The sequence below is a fragment of the Nicotiana attenuata genome, unplaced genomic scaffold (genome assembly GCF_001879085.1).
Source record: "Nicotiana attenuata strain UT unplaced genomic scaffold, NIATTr2, whole genome shotgun sequence".
Classification (NCBI taxonomy): domain Eukaryota; kingdom Viridiplantae; phylum Streptophyta; class Magnoliopsida; order Solanales; family Solanaceae; genus Nicotiana; species Nicotiana attenuata.
In genome coordinates, this window is record NW_017673168.1 from 40,262 (window position 1) to 63,639 (window position 23,378).

Here is a 23,378-nt window from a genome sequence, read left to right on the forward strand (position 1 = left end):
AGAGCTCGTGGATCAAACGCTGCAAATTCCTCCACAAGTTTCAAGCTTCAAGTTCAAGAAATCAAATTCAAGCTCAAGAACGAAGAAGAAATCAAGTTCAAGTTCAAGAACGAAGAAGAAATCAAGTTCAAGTTCAAGAACGAAGAACAAATCAAGGTCAAGTTCAAGCAATCAAGCTCAAGCTCAAGAACAAGATCATCGTTCGTGGAAACAAATATAGATTCAAGATCAAGCTCCAAGGCCATTGAATTTATTTACTATTGAGAAGAAGAATCAGAGGATTCATAGAGATTGTAACACTCAAATATTTGAAATAAAATACTACGATTGTTGCGATATTTTCGGTCTTGATTTTATTTTCTCGACGCAAATTTATTGTCTACGGCACCAATAACAACTATTAAGACTATTGTTTAAAAAGATGCACATTTTATCAACCTGGCACTGAAAGAGGGAAAAATTCAAGAGTACCATGAAGAGGTAAAACTTGTACCCTTTTGACAATCTGATTTCAAGCTTTGGATGACTAAAAACTGAGCGTGATCCAAAGTTTGGCAGGTGAAATAGCACTACTACTTTGCACGCCCGTGTCACCTAGAATGCAGTCTCTCCAAACGGGGTTAAAACACTAACAGACAGTGGCGGACCCAAGATTTTGTGCAGACGAGTTCAATTTTAGAAGTACATCACTTTAGTCGTAAAATAGTAGTTGTCAAGTGGGTTCAAATGTCAAGTGGGTTCAAATAATATATTTATACAAAATTTACGCAACTTTAATCGTAATTTATACATATACACAATATTATTTTTTGATAAAGCAGGTTTAGTTGAACCCGCTTGCTACCACGTACGTCCGCCACTGCTTATAGACGTTGTAATATACTTATAATTCATATCATTACATAAAATCGTACAGAGGACTGATGCTATTCATAATGAATGAAGAGGCTATGAGATGATTGAATTTGCACAAGAAAAAAGTGACTCATTTGGACAGTAAAACAGCTTTGTTACATAATTCGAAGAAACTCCTTTTTAGGCCTTACTATCCAGATGATGCCCCGTACATGCTACTGTGTGAGATCATCAACAGCAGACGGCTCAACTCAACATAACCTTATAACTCAGAGAGACTACCATCAGATATAATAGAAATTTATTCAGACATCCTATGTCACAGCTAACAAGATGTCAACCGGATTGCTCTCTTTCTAGGTTGCATCTTCTTTGTTTGAAAACATCTCAATATTAGAAGACGTCTGGATGGAAGCGTCCAGGGATAGAGTTGCATTGCTGAGCCTGCTGCAAATGCATTTTCAAAGCATAATTGTTGACCTGCAATGATGACAATGAAATCAGGAAGTCTAACACTGGAGAAACCTGAATACGTCTATATATGAAGCAGGATGATAGTTACTACGTATTACACTAGGCTATACGCATGCACAGCGAGCAAACTTGCATCAACGGTGCAAATACAGGAGTAAATAAAATTAAAATCTGATGTCTCGCTATGGTTGTAAATAGAACACATCTCCATGTATAGTGAGTTAAAGCAAGAAAATTAATATATGAAGATCCAGCTTTTACCTCAAGAGTTCTCAATTCCTCTTGATATTGAACAATCAACTGCTTCAGATGCTGTACTTCCTCATTCCTATCATCGTACTCCTTTTGACGTTCATGTTGGATTGCCACTGCACGTTTGAGAATGGCATTGTCTCGAAGAATCATTTCTATTTGCTCCTTCAGCATCATATTTTCCTGGAAATATAAGGCATGGTGAACATCAGAAAATGATAGGCAAAAGTCAATAAACTAGAATGTTGAAAAGGTAAGTTGCAACATGAGTATCTGCAAGCTCATGAAACAAAGCAAAGAAATCTTAGAATGCATTGGAGAGCCAACAATATGGGCATTCCCAAAACAGTTTTCTAGCATAACTCTTCTGAGCACAATCAGTAAATGCACCAGAAAGTATGTGAATATCGCCGATGCAGTTTCTAGAAGTGAAATATCATCCCACAATTCCTTGCCAGGAAATTTGTTGTCTGGTAAAATCAACGAACTACAATATACATATATACGATACCAACCTTTTGAAAATTTTGGGCTGCTTCTGCACTACCTGCACAAATAGATTTCTCTAAGCTCTCCAACACTCTTGTTGAGCGAGCCCTAGCATCATCTATGCTTGTAGCACTCATCATTTCCCTCACAAACAACTCCACCCATTCTGCACCATCAGCCGGAAGATCATTTAGGACATAAGTAGTGGGCTCTGTACCTGCAAATTTTTGCATGCAAATTAGATTCCTTACCTCTGTCCCTCTACAATTTATGAAAATCTGGACTTGGCTAATGAGGTATTTGATTAATCTACTTCTAAGATATAACAACCATTCAGTTGATCCCATGAAGATTCACTAGAAATAAGGGAAATGGCATGACATTTGTATATCAACAAGAACCTGTAATTCATCAGAGAGGACTGATGCCAAAGTTTTCAACGTAGAAGGTGCACCTGATATCATCCGAGTTGTGTGCACCTGAATACTAAATACTTTCATTCCATTCTACACTAATTCCTACAGATTCAGATAAATATACGTGGGTCACAAGATTCAAATGAACTGCTAAGTGGACACATGTATGAGTTCCTCTAAAAGAACTAGTCACATGAACATATCTTGAAATTTCTTTGCACCATCGGATGCTTATCTTATAACATCAGACATATGGCTCTAACTGCGATGTATCAGCAATACATATAGTTACTTAGTAGGCTTTTTCTTTTTGAACCTCATGCACAAGCCATTACAAAGTTTTTATTTATCCACAGTAAGCAATAAATAACAGTCTAATTTGTATCCTAATTATAACTCCAATTTGTGTTATTTAGTTAATTTTTATACAACTCTTTTTTATATCAACGAGGTTCTATACCCTAAAATAGCATGCTGGAGCAGTATGTAACTAAAATGAGTAGCAATCGTGGGAACAGACAGGGCCAGAAAATTCCGGAGAAAATGTCTATTTCAATGACCAGCAAACACAATAGAATCCACTGTCATGTCACTGAGAACTAAACCCTATTTAGGAGTACTTAAGTTGATCCCACAATCTCCCTTTGGCTGACAGGAAGGGATGTAGTTGAACTTTTTCCACACAATTTTGCAACGCTATGCAATTAATAAGATAGCCAATACATTTGTGTACATATGTATTCACTCCAACGTCACAAAATTAGGAATCATTTTGAGATGTATGGAATAATAAACATGAGAAAAAACTTAGTATCTCCTTAATCAGCAAACTCAAAATATCGAAACATAATGTTTATACATACTACCGTCCATCTCTCCATCAGCTTCTGAAGCAGTAACTGAATTTCCTTCTGCATATCTAACATGAAGTCCATGCAGTTTCGTAATGGCAGCATCCAAATCATTGCCACATTCCTCCAAGGCTTTCTCAAGAAGCTGAACAGTAGATAATAAAACACTAAGTACCCAGAAACTTGTCAAACAAAAGCAACAGCAATGTATTTCCACAGAAATACACAAAAATTTAGAATCTTTGCACCGTGTAAGTAAGTAATTGATTACAGCTTTCGAGATTCTTATAGTAGAAGACCACCCAGGATAAAGACAACCCGGTGCACAGAGCATCCTGCGTTCACACAGGATCCGGGAAGAGCCGTTGCCCAATGGGGTGTAGTGTAATGTAGGTAGCCTAGCAAGCATTACATTGAGTTTAAAAGTTGAACAGTTTCATACATTTGAATGTACTTTGAAAGTTGTTTAGAAATGAAATAGTATCAAACACTTTGAAATGTCCCAAACTGAAATGAATTTCGTGTACATAACATGAGATGATGAAATAACGATACGTTTTTGGTTCATCTCCAAAGTCGTTCATTGACAGGCTTGGACATTTGAGCTTAAAGAGCTGCAAAACCAGTCCCCCCACCCGGCCCAAAAAGTAACTTAAAATGGTTTATCCTTTACTATCGCAGAGAAATACTTACAATAACGAAAATCAATTAACTACCTGAATCTCAGACTAGCTAGAGATGGTAGGACAAGTCATCTATAATATTCATCCTCTTACATTCGGACCATTTCATTTCGATACCAGATAATTTACTTATAATAACCAAATAAAAAACCCCCCAAAAAAAAAGGAGAAAGAAGAATATTAGCACGTTCTACAACATTTCTCCAATTAACGAACATTTACAACAACAAATTTCTAGGAGGGGCGGATACCTGACTGTTCATATCAGGAAACAAAGCTCTCAGCTGATCGATGACTGCCGCCGGCATTGGCGGCGGCGGCGAAGAAGACAGTCGAATCGGAGAGCTCGAGGAACACCGGAGCTTCTTAGAAATAGGCGGCGATGCTGAAGTCGGCGACGGAGATTGTAAATCTTCGAAGAACGATCTCTTGCCGCAAACAATCGCAGACATTTTACTGTCGCACCTTCAAATAACAATTCAGCTGATTCTGTGATCGGATAGTTAGGATTTAGCGATAGTGATATAGGGTTTTGAAGTTGCATACGACATGAAAATAGATAAGGGGAGAGGTATCTGAGATTCAAAGCTTTTCTTGTGCTGTAACCTTTTCCTTGTTTGCTTCGCTTTGTAGGTCCCTTTCTTTATAGTATTAAAAACTTTAGTAGGATGTTGATAGGGATGGACGGGGTGGGGAAGAGGATAGCAAACACGCGCCTATTGTCGCGTTTCTGAATGTGATCGAATGCATTCATGGTGGCCTGGGATGAGGTTTACCATAGCATGTTGGGATCTCTTCGGTTTTAAACTTTTTCTATTGGATAAGGGATAGTGCAGAAATAATGAAAAGGGAAAACTGTAATTTTAGTCCCTCAGTTATTGATTTATTTCGATTTTAGTTTCTGTAATATTCACTAAACACTTTTAACCTTCAAATAAATGGGTTTTAAACAAGAATTGAATACTCCCTCATGTACCATTTTACCTTTGACACACCCATTAAGGAAATACACACTCTTTGAGAAAAAAAAGATATATTTACTAAATTAACCTTAATTAATTGTTACCTTGACATATTGAAATATGTAAATAAGGGCAAATTTTGAAAAAATAAAATTAATTCCTTCTATGTAAATGGACACTTATTTTGGACCAAAATAAAAAGGGTAAAATAATCACTTATTGTGGACCGGAGGGAGTATTATATAGTCATTTTAATATTTTTTTTTTTATCTTGATTATTTCGCTTCTGAATTACAATATTCTAGTGACAACATCATCAACTTTGAGGAGGGTGAAAAGGAACATACAAGAATCATATCAAAGTTTAAGAAAATGGATGACAATTCTTAATGTAATGTTTGGTCAATGATATTACATAATAATTGATGGTTGTTACCCATTGCATTGTATCGTATTGTTACTTTAAATACGATGTTTGTTTTGATTGTTGATTAAATTTTATTGTATCGTAACGTTAAATCTGTCATTACATAACGACGAAATGTGTCATTTTATGTAACGACCGATTAGGTGTGGTCGCATCGTCACCTTGTCTTTTTCTCTCAATCTCACCCTTCATTATTATTAAATAATTTTATTTTATCATTTACCCTACCTTTTTATATAATAATAATGTTACGCAGTATCATAAGTTTTCTTTATATTATTGCAAGTTTATTCTTCATATAGCTGGTGCGTGATATCATGAAACGATGGCAAACGACACAATCTATCCAAACATTATATTTATCAAACGACACAGTATACAAACAGTACGATACGATACATTATGAAACGATACGTAACAACCATCCAAGCTTGTTTGGATAAAAATTTATGTATTCTTAAATAAGATTATGTGTATAAGTAATATGAAAATTAGACTACTTAAAAATACCCGTAAAATTTATATAACAATCATTTGATTAATTATCACATAATAATTTTTTTATTATTAATCTATGCATAATAATCTCTAACTTAGAAAAAATATGAGGTTCCTAGGTTAAACCAATTACGAAAATTTTAAACTAATCATACGTCGTTTCACATATTAGGAGTTCTCCCTTTCCCTTAATTTACAAACTCTTGTGTCGTCAATTAGGGTTTTTTCTCATCGGAGTAAAAAAAAATGGAGATACCACAGCAGCATTCTGCAACCGATGATGAGGGCATGGATCTGAATGAAAATCATTACCCACACAAGTTCCAAGTGACTTTGACCATCCCTGAGTTGTAGGGACACGGCAATATGTTTGGGATCAAGAGGAGGTGTTGGCTGGAAGGATAATAAACAAACGTGTGGCTTCTGCAATGCTGTTTTGCTATGATTTAGAGAATGAAGGCGCCACCGTTCAAGTTAAGTCACATGTTAGCGACTCTCTGTTGACTCAATACGAATTTACTAAATTTCATTCTGGTCTGAAGCTTGGAGATGCTGTCGGAATTGTTGGGCTTCCAGGAAACAGGAATAGGGGAGGGGTGACTATTTATCCTAGATCATTCGTAGTGTTATCTCGTCGTCGTCATATGTTGCCACTGCAAAAAGGTGCCCGGCCGCTGGATACAACTAAGGCGGCTTTGCGAGTTAGTCAAAATACTTCTATCGTCACAACTGCTGATCATCGTGCTGGAAAAATTGAGGCTGAATTCTATGATGACAAGGTGGTTTTGGAAGGCAGTCAGAATGCTTCAATTATCACAACTACTGATCATCGTGCTAGGAAGTTTGAGGCCGAATCCTCTTGACCATGATTACTTCAGCATCAATATTTAGATTTTGATGATAAGATCTCGTTAGGGCTGTAGGCTTCTCTTTGGTGTCCGGTAGAGTTTTATTGCTGTTTCTCTGAAATGTCCTTCGGATCATGTTCAATGAATTTCCTGCCAGCTATGTTTTTTTCCGTTAACGTTTTGTTTATGGATAAACGCCCAAGCAAACATATTTATTGGGTTATTTACTTGCTAGTACTAGATAAATAAATAAAAAACTAATCATACACAATAATTTGTTACTTAGATATAGTGGAGCAATAATTTTTCACACATACTGATTTAAATTATGCTACATCATGATTCACTTAGGCTCAACAACACTTCAGTTTCCTTTAGCCTTATGGCTTGGATCTTAGTAAATGATATAGTGAATCTTCTCTAATAAGATTTTTGTGAATAGAATACACTTTCTACAAAGACTTTAGCCAAAGTTTCCGGAAAATTCTTTAGGATGTGAAATTTTGTTGTGTTCTTGTGAAATAAAATTCAAAAAAGACGTTTGTTTTATGTATCGGGGCTTTGATGTAGTGATAATATATGAGAGCGCTCGTCACAATTCCACTTTGCAATAGATGAAAGCTATAGTATTTTGATCGACGATTAGAAAAAGCAGACACATTATTCACTGAGTCCCAAATCGAAGATACTTACAATTATCAAAAGAAGGAGAGCCCGAGAGCAATTAGTATGAAGATACTTCAATTTATACTATCGTTTACCCGTAAAATGAAACAGTTGAATTTATACGTGTTTTATAGACAAGCAAATCGATTTGATCCCAAAATGATAAATAAATTAAATAGAAATACAAGACTTAGTGTTGAAATCGAGGTAGATAGCCTGGTTCCGAGAACAGAGCTTCCGAAGACAGTAGTAATAACAATAAATAAGAAATAAAGTGTTATTAAGCTTAGAATAATGTGTATTGCATAAGTTTGTCAGAAAATTCGTGTTCCTACAATGGTTTTTGAAATCCCTATTTATAGTAGCACCTAGGGAACAAGGTTCTATGATCAAGCCCCTCTTAAATAACAATTATGGGGACCATTGATGAACATGTAATGGCGGGCTATGAATGACATATTCTCTATAATAAACTATGTATTTAATACAGTCAGACCTCTCTATAACAACACCCCTATATAATAATACTTCACTATAAAAGTCAAGCTTTTCCGGAACCAAATTCATGTTATGTTATAATATATGTTTTCTATAACAACACTTCGCTATAACATCCAGAAATATTCGAAACAAACGAGGCTGTTATAAAGAGGTTTGACTATACTATAGAATATTCTTCATTGAATGTTATTGGGTAACATGCATTTATTTGTCTTCATGAGCAACATTCCCACCTGGGCTTTTCCGGTGCCAACCGAGACTGATGCCTCCAGTCTTGACTTCCACCTGTCCCGCTTTTCATCTGTCTCTGGTTCCACGCGTCGCTCTATTATACGAGCATTTAATATGAACCGCTTTTACCCTATAAAAATAGTCCCCCTACTTTCTGGTGGCACATCTTTGTTTTATCGGGAAGTTGGTAAACATACCTTTCTTGGCGGGAAATTTACTGACTCCCTCTGAAAAGTTTCTGATAATTGATTAAACGCACGTCTCTCCACATTTAATGCCCCGAACACGCGTCATCCCACGAATCAATAATACTTTCGCCAGTTCTCGAGGTAATCATTGCCACGATTTTAGCCGCCTATTCTTATACGCTTCAATCTTCTTCTTTTACCCTTCATAATTTTTCGAACTCTCTCAAACTCTCTTTACTCAACTCACTCTTGTTTTTAACTTCCTTCTTCAGAGAAATCCTTACTTTCTTCTGCTAACTATGGTCTCCGCTTCCAAAAACTCCAGTTCTTAAAAGATCAAAGAAAGCACTAATGATGTTGCTCCTCATACGGTGAGAACTATTATCCCCAAAAAACTTACTATGGCTAAGGACTTCGAAGAGAAGTTCCCTTCTACTAACTTTCGCATATAGGATGTTGGTGTATACCCTTCTTCCATCCGCCCGTCTAACATCCCTGCTGTGAAGGAAGACTGTGGTTGCCATGATTTGAACATCATCGCTCTCGATCTAGTGAAGCGAGTAACCTTCTCTAAGAAGGGGTTTTACATACGTTTACACGTACCCTATCACTTTGGGCCCGTTTTCATTGAGCGGAGACTTGACTCGGTAATCTTGGAGTTTTGCTTCCGTTATCAGTTCTGCTTGGCACAAGTGAGCCCTTCTATGTGGCAGACGGTAGCCTGTCTTTGGCAGTTATGCCAGGAGATGAGGGAGGAGCTCTTACTGGCTCGATTGATGAACCTCTATTCCCCCAAGATTTTCCGTGTGGGAATGATAAACTTCAGCAAACGTGGTTAGCATGCTTTGCTCACCAGCATGGATGACAATAACGACCATGGCTAGATGGAGCGATTTGTTGAAGCTGCCACTGGGAATATCAACCCTGACACAACTCCATCCTTTCCCGAATTATGGAATCGTACACGTAAGTTCAACGTCTGTCTTTTCTTTGATTAAAGATCTCTTAGTGTCGTTACTGATCCTTCTCTTCTCATTAATACAACAACTTGGTGGATACCACCAAGGGTTGAAGGCTTGGACCAGTGAGTCCAGAAGATTTTGGACGTCACCACGCCTTAGACCTGCCGGTGGAAAGAACTGGCCCTCAAATATGGGTGGAAGAAAATCATGGCAAGTTGAATCTCGAACTTATCTTATTCCTTATCTCACATATAAGAAAATTGGCTGACTTTTCCTTTTATTGAATTTAGGTCTTCCGCACGGCTTTGTTAGCATCCCCGAGGAGGAGGTTTTGGCTGATCTCACAGATGCGGCGAGGTTGTTGCAGGAGGCCTTCGCCCTAACAGGTGTCGCCAGACCTGCTTCCGGCGTGGGTGCCCCCTCTAGGAGTCCCTGGATGGAGAACAAGCAACAAAAAAGGCAACTCTCCTCTACGGCTGAGGGTAAAAATAAAAAGGTAAAGAGTGTCGCGCCCGAGCCGACCGCAGACACCGCGGTGATCGATGATGATGGAGGAGCCAGTGATGAAGGGGATTCTCTACATAGAAGACGACGACCTTCATCAGTTCAACAAACTGCTCGATCTATTGAGCTCGTTGCACTAAGCGAGGACGAGGTCCAGGCGCTCTGGGAGAAAGTGATATAGTAGAAGATGCCAACTCTCACTTCCGGGCCCCAGTCGCTGCTCCCGATACCATGAGGCTTGGTACCGGTTGTTTTCCGTCTTCGGTTGGGGAGAAACCAATAACTAGCAGTGCTTTTGCCGCATCTACTTCTCAACCAACAATGCCATCAGCTTTATCTCCTTCCTCGCCAATCATGCCTTCTCCACCAGTAACTGTTACATCATCTCTATCGGCCGCATACACCCGAGAGGAGGATGTCCCTCTTCCCTAGTCCCCAATCCATGGAAATTTGGGGCATAACTATTCGCCCCTCTCCGAAGATCCTCAGAGGAGGAGGAACGTTTCTCTCTCGGTCTCTACCGGGTGCCATCTATTGTCCCAACCGGTGGAACTTTCCAATTACCTGAAGCCTCTGTCTTTAGAGAAAGATAGGAATAAAATACAGTCTCTCTCGGTAAAGTGTATGGTAAACAACGCCATGCACAACGCAACAGCAGTACGATCTTTATTCCTCCTACTGTTTCTTCTACCATGCTATGACAGGATTTTTGATTTAAAATTTTGCTTTGCAGGGTAACTTTCTTACTTCCGAGGTCCTTCTAAAATTGATCCTTGATAAAGAGAAACTCACATCCGAGCGGGATAAATTGTTGGCCGAATGAGATCAAATTGTTGCTCGCCTCCCTGCACTGGAAGCATAAGCTGCCAAGGCCGTTGAGTTGGAGGCTCGATTGCAGCAAAGAGAGCAAGAGGTGGTGACCTTCAGCCAAGAGGCCGACCTGTTAAGGGTAAAATTAGAAGAGGCCAAGGCAACATGGGTCGAGTTCCAAATGTCGTTGCCGTTCGCGAGGCTGCCTCTACTAAAAGACTGAATAATCTGGAGACATCCTTGAACTCTAAAGCTGAAGAGGTTGTTGTTGAGGAAAAGCATGCCCGGGTGGAAGAAAGGTATAGGAAGGTCATGGAGAATAATAATGTTTATAACTCCACTATTCGCGACCTTGACGTTATCCTCCAAGTCGCTAGATCTGAGTGGAATAACCTTTTGACCGAGGTTGACCAGCTTAAGGAAGAACTTCAGCATCGAGCGACTTCCCTCATTGTTGAAAAAGCATATTCTATGTCTAGCATGAGGAGAAAAACCTTGGAAGAGGCCAAAGCGGGTCATTGATTTTGATGCCTAGATTGCCAAGGCCCGTGAGCTGGAGTCAACTGCCCGAAGGGCTCTCCTGGTCCAATCTGATGCTACTGACTCTTCTGGTTCCGGTTTCGAGTTCTCGAAAACTGAAGAAGAACCGGCGGCAGATCCACCTACTTCTCCTGGGGGCGCATATACTTCTCTTCCCCCGGATTCTGGGATGCAGTAGTTTAGCTTTTTTCTTTCTTTTCACTTTGCTTTTCTTTTCTATACTTTTGTACTTATGATTCTTGGCACATTTGTTGTATATAAAAGTGCTTTTTCATTTAAGCATAGCGCAAATGTACTTTTTTGCGTCGAGTTATGCAAGGCTTCGGGTGTATTTTTCCCCGATAGCATTTGGATTCTGGGAAAAGGTTCTTCCGGAACCAACCCTTTACCGTGAGGGTTTCATAAGAGAGGGGCCTCTTATGCCTACGATGCTCTTGAAGAGGACGTCTCATGTTCATTATGGCACTAGCATTTGAAGTACTTGATTAACTTTCAAATGATAAAATTAATTCATCGTTCAGACAAGAAACAAGATAAAATAAAAGGACTTTACTTTATTCCTTCCATTTTCAAAAGTACATAAGCATTCGTTGTGCTAGAAAAGAAATTGCCATTACTTGTGGCTAATTTGTACAACTTATTTCTACGGGGTTGGCCAAGCAGTTTCCGGTCCCAATGATACATCTTTGTTCCCGGATTTCGTAGACCCGGTGTATGTTTCAGTCATATTGCCATATTCTCATATCATTCTACCTAGTGTTCGAATGCGAATTTGAACACTGGAAGTCTTGCTCCTTTGAAGATCCCACTGGTGAATGGTTGGATAATCTTTGGTACGATAGCAAGATTCATTTCCCATTAGGAACTTTGCTATAGAGCCATAGATTACCTAACCACCCCACTGACTTGCACTCGTGAACGGTCGGGTAACCTTTGTCCCGATAGCAAGCTTTATTTCCTGGTAGAAATTTTGTTATCGAGCAAAAGACTATCTAACCGTCTCGTAGTGTCTCATTGCTTCCATGCATTGTCATCTAAAGGTCTTATTTGTGCTGACGTTGCTTTCTCCGTAGTATGCTTTCCGTTATTACCTCGTTAAAAACCTTGCCAGAAAAACCCAATTAGGATACAAACTCGACGAAGGGAAAAAAATGCAGCACATAATTTTAGTTTTGGCGGTGCTCATCAGCAATAATATCTTTTGAGGTATGCCACATTTTAGTCGCTCGGCAATTTTACCCTGTCTTATTTTTCAATTCGTATGATCCTTTCCCGATGACAGTCGAAACCCGGTAAGGGCCTTCCTACGTTGGACCCATCTTTCCTGCATTGAGCTCTCGGGTATTTTGAGTCACATTCCTTAAAACCAAGTCTCCCACTTTTAAAAAATGGAGATTGGCTCTTCGGTTGTAATATCTTTCTATTCTTTATTTTTGGGCCGACATCCTTATATGCGCCAAGTCCCTGCATTCGTCGAGCAGCTCAAATCTGACCATAATTACTTCGTTGTTTGCTTCTTCGTTCGCCCGAAAGTATCTCATGGTAGGTTCTCCTACTTTCACTGGGATCAAAGCTTATACTCCGTATACAAGAGAGAAAGGTGTTTCCCCGGTGCTTGATTTGGCCGTTGTTCGATATGCCCCATAGCACTCCCGGTAGCTCTTCGGGCCATTTTCCTTTGGCTGCTTCCAATCTCTTTTTGAGATTTTGAATAATTACTTTGTTCGTAGATTCCGCATCTCTTTTTGCGCTCGGGTGGTACGACGATGATGTGATTCTTTTGATTTTCAGGTCTTCAAGGAATTTTGTGACCTTTGCACCTATAAATTGTGGCCCGTTGTCGCAGGCTATCTCTTTTGGTATCCCGAACATACAAATTATGTTCTCCCATAAGAAATCGACTACTTCGTGCTCACCGATTTTCTGGTACGGACCTGCTTCAACCCACTTACAAAAGTAATTACTTAAAATTAAAAGAAATCTTACCTTATCGGGAGCTGGTGGTAGCGGACCGACTATGTCCATCCCCTTTTTCATGAATGGCCCGGGCGACAAAACTGAATGCAACAGCTCTGTCGGTTGATGCACCAACGGTGCGTGGCATTAACACTTATCACATTTCTAAACATAAGCCTTAGCGTCTTGTTCCATCCGTGGTCAGTAGTATCCCGCCCTTATTAGCTTTAATACCAAGGAATCCGCGCTCGAGTGATTTCCACAGATTCCTTCGTGAACTTCTCTCATGACGTAGTTAGCTTCGGAGGCTCCCAAACATCGGGCCAACGGGCCTTAGAAATATCTTCTATACAACTGACCTATCGAGCTGCATTAATGCGCAGTGCCCGAGATGCCTTGGGATCTTCAGGTAGTTTTCTATGCTCGACATAGTCAATGATCTCATTCCTCCAGTCCCAGACCAAATTGGTTACGTTTACTACATAATAGCTATCTATATCCAATACCGAATGCATAAGCTGCACGACCATTTCGGAGTCTGACCCCTTCATTTCCGTGGACGAGCCTAGATTGGACAGTGCATCTGCTTCTGCATTTTCTTCCCTCAGAATATGAGTTATTGAGAATTCCCTAAACCGTGCAAGCAGAGCCTGGACTTTAACTACATATTGCTGCATGCGTTCCTCTTTGGTGTCGAAGATTCCGTAGACGTGATTTACTACCAGTTGGGAATCATATTTGATTTCTATGTCCTCGGAGTCCATTCCCCAGGCCAACTCGAGTCCTGCAATCAAGGCCTCATACTCTACTTCATTGTTAGTCAAGGGAACAGTTCTTATGGGCATGCTTCAGGGTTTCTCCCGAAGGCGTGATTAATACTACACCGAGCCCGGACCCTTTCACGTTGTTAGTTCCATCCGTGAACAAGGTCTAGACTCCTGATGTCGATTCCGACACCATCACCACTTCTTTGGTGGCCAAAGGCAGCAACCCAGGACTGAAATCGGCTACAAAGTCGGCCAAAACTTGTGACTTGATCGTAGTCATAGGTTTGTACTCTATGTCAAATTCACTCATTTCGACTACCCACTTGGTCAGTCTACCTGAAAGTTCAGGTTTGTGAAGGATATTCCGCCGGGGAAAGGTTTTCACCATGGCTATCGGCTGATATTGGAAATAAGGCCTAAACTTTCGAGCGGCGACTACGAGAGCTAGGTCCAGCTTTTCGAGGTGTGGGTAGCGAGTTTCCGCTCCCGTTAAAATTTTACTAACATATAAATAAGAGATTGCATACCTTCGTCTTCTTGGACTAAAATGGCACTTGCCGCTACCTCCGATACTGCTAAGTAAATCAGCAACTGTTCGCCTTCCTCCAATTTCGATAGTAATAGAGGCTCCATAAATACCTTTTTAGCCTGCTGGCATTTCGAAGTCCATTAGAAATTGTTATCCTTCTTCAGAAGTGAGAAGAAGTGATGGCACCTTTCTGAAGACCGGGAAATGAACCTGCTTAAAGCAGCCAGTTTTCGTGTTAACCTCTGAACCTCTCTCACATTTGACAGCTGGTCAGGGAATATCTTCGATGGCTTTAATTTTATCGGGATTGACTTCGATCCCCCTTTGCGACACCAGGAACCCTAAAAGATAACCGGAGCTGACTCCGAATGCATATTTCTCGGGGTTAAGCTTCATGTTGTGTTTCCTTAGGATATCAAAGGTTTCTTGGAGGTGTTTCAGATGATCACCTTCGTTCAAAGACTTAAACAACATATCATCTATGTAAACATCCATCGTTTTCCCTATCTATTTTTCAAACATTTTGTTCACGAGTGTCTGATAAGTGGCTCTAGCGTTCTTAAGCCCAAATGGCATCGGATTATAGCAATATGTGCCAATGTTTGTTATGAACAAAGATTTTTCGTGATCTTCTGGGTTCATTTTGATTTGGTTGTACCTGGAATATGCATCGAGGAAACTCATCAACTCGTTCCCGGCCGTCACATCAATCATTTGATCAATGTTTGGCAATAGGAACGAGTCTTTTGGGCACGCCTTATTTGGACCTTATAATCTACGCACATGAAAAACTTATTATTCTTTTTTGGAACTACTACTACATTAGCTAGCTAGTCAGGGTACTTTACCTCCTGGATTGAACCGATATCAAGCAATCAAGTTACCTCTTCTTGACAAATTTGTTCCTGACCTCGGCAATAGGGCGTTTCTTTTGCCTCACCGGAGGGATGTTACGATCCAGCTTAACTTATGCACGACCACTTCTGGTGGGATACCTATCATATCCGCATCCGACCACGCAAAAAAGTCAACGTTAAATTTAAGAAACTCTATGAATCCTGATCTGAGCTTGGGGTTTAGTCCTGTCCCAAAGTGGAACTTCCTCTCCAAAAACTTTCTAACAATGAGACTTGCTCGAGTTCTTTCGCTGTGGACTTTGTTGCGTCCGTTTCTTCTAGTACTTGGAAATATCTTGGTACCTGATATGAGTCCGATGACTCCTCCCGCTTGTTGTCTTCGTTTGGCTCAAAAGCAGGCGTCGGTTCCTACAATTTCTATGTTGCATGCTCCTTTCCTTTGCTACTGGAAACTGAGATCGCGTTCATCTACCTTGCTGCTGGTTGGTCTCCTCTTATCTGTTTAATTCCCTTCGGAGTTGGGAATTTTAGAAGTTGATGGTATGTTGACGACACAACCTTCATCTCGTGTAGCCATGGTCTCCCAAGAATAATATTGTAGCCCATATCACCGTCAACTACTTCAAAAAGGGCCGTCTTCATTATCCCTTGCATTCGTAGGAAGCAGAATCTCCCCTCGGGTTGTCACGCTTACTAAATTGAACCCGGCGAGGAGCTTTGTGGCCGAAATGATACTTCCGGTCAGCTTATTGGCTGAACTTTCTGGGTCCACCAAAACACGTTAAATTTTAAAATCTAAGACATTAAGAGAAATTACCAGGGTTCGTTATGCGGTAGTAGGAGTCCATCTACGTCTTCCTCCAAGAAGGTGATGTCGTCCTCAGCGACTTCCCGGAGTCTTGATCTCGTCCAATTCACACCTCAAATCAAGGATATGAAACGGTCGATTGCAATAATAATACCCAATAAGAGTTGGGGTCGATTTCTACAGGGAGCTATATATGGGAATTATGAGTATATATTATAGTACGTGAGTTTGAACTATCTCAATTTACACTTCCACAAATTGGGGTTGTTTCTATGTCTATTTCAAGCTAAGATTGCAAAGTTAAGAAATGAAACTAGGAAATTATTTTTGTTGCTTTTCAAGTTTTGTAAAAAGCCTAGGGCTATGACCATCACCTAGGTGTTTGCCTAATAGGATATGAACCTTAATGCTTGTTTTGTTGATCGAGGTGTATTATAGCTATCAACACTCAATTACCCACTCAAAACGGTTGATAAATGCTCAAGTCGGGTTATTACGATCTCTAGGTTGAACCCTTTAATTGGGATTATCAATCTCTCGATTGACCCAATTTCTTGTTAGCCAAGTTTTCCTAGCCCAGATCTCTCTTTCTCAAGTATAGACTAAGTCAAATAGGCATGAACTAGTGGTTGCAACCATTAATTCCATAAATTAAAGCATGAACAAGGCTAAATAATAAACACTCAACCATAAACAAGCATTAAATTAAATACCTATAAGGTTTACACACTAGGGTTGGGTCATAACTCTAGTAAAAATCTAGCTACTCATGTTTGAAATTGAAGAAATAGAAGAAGAAATGCTAATTAAACTCATATTGTAAAATCAAAATGATAAAATCTATGTTAAAATATGCCAAAATATAAAAAACTATTAAAAGAAGCAAAGAGAAACGACTACTGTAGTTGCTGATCTCAAAAGTTGACCTAAAATTGTGAAACTTGTCTATTTATACAGCGCTAGAAATTTCGAACAAAAATGCCCTTCCGGAGGCTCTGCGGCTGGACAATTCCATGTGTAGTCTGCAGATTTCTTCAACTTGTCAGAAACTGGAGGTCTGCGGCCGCATAATTCTGATCTGCGGCCACAAGGTACTCTTTCTGCGGTTCGCACTTTTACATGTGCGGCCGCACTTGATCTTTTGCGGCCCGCACTTTTACACCTGCGGCCGTGTAGCTCTTCTTCTGCGACCGCACAATTCCTGTGTTGTCCGCACTTTTGGGGGAATCAGACTGCACATTCTCTGAACTTTTGGTCCTAGTAATCTTTTGCAGCCACATAATTCATGTGCGGACCGCACTTTGCACCAAACTCTGCTAACTTTTCCTTCATCATCTGCGGTCCGCACTTTTGGGCTTCTGTGCCTTTTATGGCCTTGAGTTTAGATTACTCCTTTTTGAGTTGGATTTCATCTCGGGAGTCCATGTTTCAATATTCCTACAATTGAGCACATTTCATCAGTTTTCGGAAACATAATTAAATGCTTTTGAACTAAAACAAAAGATAAAAGGCACTAATAAGTATCCCCACTTATCAAGTCTCTTTCTATTAGTTCACCGATTCTTTTGTCTTTTTTGCTGCCGAAAAAGTTATATCATTAAACTCGTTCCCCCCCCCCCCCCCCTCCGAAAATCATGTTGATTGTTTGACGATGGGGATCTTCTCCTGCTTTTGAGGGTTCCGTGTTATCCCAGTTGCGACAGTAGTTATTCTTAGCCCGGTCGCTTAAGAATTCTCTGAGATGCCCGTTTCTCAGCAGTGTCGTCACCTTCTCGCGCAAATGACGACAGTCCCCTGTCCCCTGTCTAATGATAGTTAGTCCCATGGTACTTGCACCATAGATTTAGATCCCTCTGACTAGGGTCGGATCTCATCGCCCTCGAGAATCGAGCTTCTTTAATGTTCCTCAAAACCGACACTAGTTCCACTACACTGACGTTGAAATTGTACTCGGACAACCTGGGGTAGGTAGAGTCCCAAGAGCCCGATACTTCTTTGTCTTGTAATGGTATGTTATTCCGGGCGCGATCAGCTCTTTTACCGGTAGCAAATCTATCCGCCGATCAAAAACCTCTGCCACGTCTTTCGACCCTCTCGTAGGGCAAAAACCAACCTTTGGAAGACTGCCGGTCTGCGTCGAAATCATCCTTCAACCTTTTCTTATTCTTCTCTCGGTCTCGACCCTTGGTTGATGCCGGGAAATCGAGATGGTCATCCTCAATATTTATCTTCGACTCGTAGCGGTGGTTAATATCTGCCCGTGTCGTTTCCTGGAACTCGAGCAGACTTTTTCTGAATTTCCAGGAAGCGTCAGAACTCCTTGTATTTAGACCTTTAGTAAATACCTCCACTGCTTATTCGTCTAGCACGGTCGGTCACTCCTTCTGAAACGTGATCACGAACTCCAGCAATAATTTGGACTATCCTTATGCAATTCTGAATATGTCGGCCTTTTGGACATGTACCTTCTTAGCCCCGGCATGGGCCTTGATAAAAGAGTCCACGAGCATAGAATTTATTGAGTGCTCGGGCAAAAGTGAGTACCATGTCAGGGCCCCTTTTATGAGAGTCTTCCCAAATCTATTCACGTTGTTGGAAGCGCCCGACAATGATTGCTTCAACTCCATCATGACCTGATGTTGTCATAATAGATGACCCATAATAGCCATTTGTTGCTCCCTTAAGATTTTCACTGTTTCCACAACATGTTCGTCTTCGGCATCCTCAAGAGTCGCCTCACGAATGTGCTATGTATACTGTTTGCCATGGACCGGCGTGGCTATGCCCTCCTCATTGCAATTATCGCTGATCGAATCTTCGTGTTGAGGCTAATTTCCTTGGGCCTCAATCTTGTGCGTGTTGTTGACATCGTTATCTGCCATTTTTTATGATTTTTTGATAAGAGACAAAGAATTTAAATAGGTTAGTAATAGATGCAAGGATCAACCGAGTTACGTAACTGTCTAAGCCCTACGGTTGGCGCTAAACTGTTTACCTACAAAATGGTACAGTTGAATCTATACGTGGTTCATAGACAAGAGAATTGATTTGATCCCAAAATGATAAATAAATTAAATAGAAATACAAGACTTAGCATTGAAATCGAGGTAAGATAACAAATAGCCTTGTTCCGGGAGCAGAGCTTCCGAAGACAGTAATAATTACAATAAACAAGAAATAAAGTGTTATTGAGCTTAGAATAATGTGTATAGCATAAGTTTGTCAGAAAATTCGTGTCCTTACAATGGTTGGTTTATTTATAGTGGCATCTCGGGAACAAGGTTCTAGGATCAAGCCCCTCTTAAATGACAATTATGGGGGGCCATTGAATAATGTGTAACAGCAGGCTATGAATGTCATATTCGCTATAACAGACTATGTATTTAATACTACAGAATACTCTTCATTGAATTCTATTGGGTGACAGACATTCATTTGTCTTCATGAGCAAAATTCCCTTCGGGGGCTTCCCGGTGCTAATGGAGACTGCTGCCTCCGGTCTTGGCTTCCACCCGTCCCGCTTTTCATTTGTCTCTGGTTCCACGTGTCGCTTTACTATACGAGCATTTAATATGAACCAATTTAACCCTATACAACTAGGAAGGGGATCCCAAGAGAAATTAGTTTATTTCTATGTGACATGTAGGTCATAGGTTCCAGCCATGGAAACAGCCGCTGATGCTTGCATCAAACTAGACTTCCTACATTTGGAGCGGCTCTTCCGCATAATCTGCATAAACGCGAGATTTCCCTCCCCCCCCCCGACCCCATAAACAACTGCATTATATTACGTCATAGCATGTCTCAAATGTTCATATGATGCTACAACATCATTTACAATCCAACTTGGTGGGTGCACCATACTGCCCTTTTTATTCTACGGAAAAGGGCCACAACTGACTCTAAACTATAGTTTCAGGGTTAAAAATAATCTCCGTTCACCTATTGAGTTATTGGTGTTCCTAACGTTATTTCTATGGCTCTTACATTCCACTCCGGTTAACGGCTCATAATTTTAAAAAAAAGGTTAATCAATAATTACGTGGCAATTTCTCATTGGCCTATTTTGAAATAAGGGACCCTATTACATATCCGCACCTGGTGAACCATAGCCGCCCCAAAAAACTCACCCACTTCAACCCACAAACAAATAAAATATGTATTTCACCTACTCTAACCCTTATTTTACTCGGCCATCGTCTTCTCTCTTGTTTAGGCGATTTCATAATCCCGAAAATGTCTGCCACTTTATAGAGATTGAGTAGTAAAATATTCGTTAAAGTTGAAGGACTGAAGTTAAAATACAAGATTTTCTCTCATTCAAGTAAGATTCTACTACTTTTGTGAATAATATATGTTTAGGGTTTTCTTGAATATGTAAACTTTTATTGCATTTGAAGTTATAAGAATATTTACTTCTTTCTTCCATGCTTCGATGCCTTTGTTTAGTCAATTTCACATCGCATGTGGTCCAAATTTATTTTGTGTTGTCCGAAATATAGGGTTTAAGGGAATGGTCTCTGGTTTCTTTATTCTTATGTGGTCCATTATTTTGTTGATTCATGCTCTATATTTGAAGCTTTTAGGTTATTTAGTTGTTTGTTGGTTGCATGTGGTCTAATGTTTTATGTTTCTGGTAGGGTTTGGGAATTGATTTCTTCTGTATTTATTCATATGGGGTCTCATTTGTGATTAATTCCAAATATCTATTCGTAGCTTTTTATTTGTTATCTCCTTGGTGGTTGCATGTGGACCCTTACCTTTTTTTATTGTCTGTTTTTTAGGGTCAATAAAGAACGTTAGTTTGTCTTTTATTTTTCTGTTTTTATATTTTGGATGGGTCCCTTTATCTTATTATTGTATAGCTTGCATATGACTATATGTAGAATACTTGAGAATGAAGGTCTTTAATAATGGGGGCAGACGGGTCTTGAAGCCTCATGTGATTTACATTAAAAATCTAAATCATGTGTTGCAAGGATATGATGTAGATATGCTGTCTTATATTGATATTTGTGTTGAATACACTGAAGTCCTTAGGTTAAGGGATATGAAACAGATTTTAGTCACAGGGTCTTCAGGTAGATACTATGTGGTTGAGGGTGATGAAGGCATTAGAAAACTAATATCTGTACTATCTACCAAGTTCAATGTGGTTCAATTATTTGATGTACATGCAGGTGAAGAACAAGTAATAGCTCATAACATTATTCAGTATAATGAACAAAATATTGGCACATTACATATTGGTACTGATTGTGACTCCTCTAATGAAGAGGGTGGTAGTGAAACTGATTCTAGTGATTATGATAGTGAGCAGTTGGAATTCTTTAGGAAGGAAATAACTAAAGAAGCCACTGAAAACTAGAAAAATATAAAGAACTAGAAAACGAAATGAGTTTTAAAAGCTTGGCTGAAGCTAAAAGAGTTATGGGATTTTATGCAGTTGCTGCTAGCAAGGGCCTAAGCAAAGAAGAGTGACACTACTAGGATGAGATATAAATGTGACATATGATGTCCTTTTGTGTGCCATATATCCAAGAATAAAAAAGAACAAGGAATTAAAATCTAGACCTTAAACTTGGAACATAACTGTGACCCAGCTTATAAAAATAGAAGAGCTACTGCCAATACTTTAGCACACTATTTCAAGAACAATGTTCAAAATAATCCAAAGTACAAGGTAAAAGACATGAGAGTGAATCTGGAGGATCAATTCAAACTTAATGTTAGCTATTCCATAATGAAGAGGGTTAAAGACTTGTGTTAGAGAAATTGGAGGGTAGCTACATTGATGATTACAACAGATTAGAGGCTTATGGTCAAGAGTTGAGGGATAGAAATGTTGGATCTAATGTGGTGATAAACATATCCAAAGATGCTTTGGAATAAGGAAAAAGAAAATTTCTCAAAATGTACATTTGTTTCTATGCTTTGAAAAAGGGTTGGAAAGGAGGATTGAGGCCTTTAATAGGTCTAGATGACACTTTTCTAAAAGGAAAGTGTAAGGGAATATTACTTGTTGCTATGACACAAGATTCAGTGAAACATTTTTATCTCCTACCTTGGGCAGTGGTGGATAAAGAAACTGGTAGGACTTGGAAGTGGTTTCTAGAGATGCTAAGAAGCTCCTTGGATTTGCAAGATGGTGAAGGAGTGAGATTTATATCCAATATGCAAAAGGTAATATCTAACTATTTTTTATCCACATGTTTCTTTCTACTTATTTGACTATATGTTTAGATTGTTTTCATTCTTGTAGGGTTTGCTTGATGCTGTTTCTACTGTGCTTCCCAGTGCAAATCACAGATGGTGTTTAGGCATATAGAAGCTAACTGGAGCAAGAAGTGGAGGGGTTTGGAGTTAAAGAAGCGTTTGTGGTGGTTTGCTTGGAGCACATATGAAGAGGAACTCAAAGATCATTTGAAGTCCATGGGTGATGTGATTGAAGAAGCTGCTAAGACCGTAGTAGGATATCCACCCCAAAATTGGTGTAGGGCATATTTTGACACCGTTTACAAGAACAACATGGTGGACAATAACTTTATAGAATCTTTCAACAAATAAATTTTAGAAGCAAGACAAAAACCTATAATCAAGATGTTGGAAGAGATTAGAGTTAAGGTAGAAATTTGTTTCTTTATTGTTTTTTTTTATTTGCTTAACTATTTTTTAACTTCTTAACTGTTTTTTATTTGTTAACTGTTTCTTTCACTTCTAACTGTTTTTTCACTTCTTAGCTATTTTTTTCATTTGTTAATTATCTATGAGGAATGTCTTCTAATTATCTATCTTTGATAAATGTCTTATGTGGTTGTTACACGATTAATTCCTTTGCAATTCAATGAAGAGACAAACAAATTAAGGAATAGTCAAATAATGAACATTCCACTTAAAAACTAAAAAACGACTCTCCAGGCGGTTACCTTTTTTTTCATATTCATATTTATATCCTCTGCAACAATTGTTGGGACGGACTTTCGTGGAAAAGAAAAAAGCCCTTTATCGGATTGGAAGCGATGACTTAAGCCTCTTTCTTCTTCTTTTCTTATAGGGCGTTTAAAGAGCGTGACTCTTTAGTTTAATTAAGTTCAAATTAGTTAAATTAAAAGGCCCCATGCTTGATTGAAAACAACAAGAATTGCTATAAAAATTGCATATTTGTTCGTGACAAACAAAAAGAACCAACTAAGTTGGGTACATTGCAGTGCACCTGCAAATTTTTCTACTACACCCACAACAACTAAGATGCTGAAACTGGATACCAACTAACATTTAACACCCACACAACTTTATTTGACCAA

General features: G+C 39.4%; 1 protein-coding gene across 2 annotated transcripts; it reads right to left on the reverse strand.

Annotated features, from left to right (window-relative positions):
• Positions 1 to 880: 880 nt before the first annotated feature.
• Positions 881 to 4,792, reverse strand: LOC109215625. Of its 2 annotated transcripts, none has more exons than XM_019379725.1 (5): positions 4,272 to 4,792; positions 3,353 to 3,482; positions 2,097 to 2,287; positions 1,591 to 1,764; positions 881 to 1,335 (listed from the first exon to the last, which is right to left on the reverse strand). In XM_019379725.1, the coding sequence occupies exons 1-5, from the start codon at positions 4,470 to 4,472 to the stop codon at positions 1,249 to 1,251; spliced, it is 783 nt and encodes a 260-aa protein (XP_019235270.1). In that variant the 5' UTR covers positions 4,473 to 4,792; the 3' UTR covers positions 881 to 1,248. The 2 variants fall into 2 exon arrangements, with proteins under 2 accessions (XP_019235270.1, XP_019235269.1); XM_019379724.1 differs by having other exon boundaries at positions 3,350 to 3,482; positions 4,272 to 4,790.
• Positions 4,793 to 23,378: the final 18,586 nt, after the last annotated feature.

Coding starts and splice junctions, on each gene's coding strand:
- LOC109215625 (XM_019379724.1), bottom strand. CDS start 4,472: ATGTCTGCGATTGTTTGCGGCAAGAGATCGTTCTTCGAAGATTTACAA. Junction 3,483..4,271: donor TTCCTGATATGAACAGTCAG/GTATCCGCCCCT, acceptor TCTACTGTTCAG/CTTCTTGAGAAAGCCTTGGA. Junction 2,288..3,349: donor TGATGGAGAGATGGACGGTA/GTATGTATAAAC, acceptor AAAAATTTGCAG/GTACAGAGCCCACTACTTAT.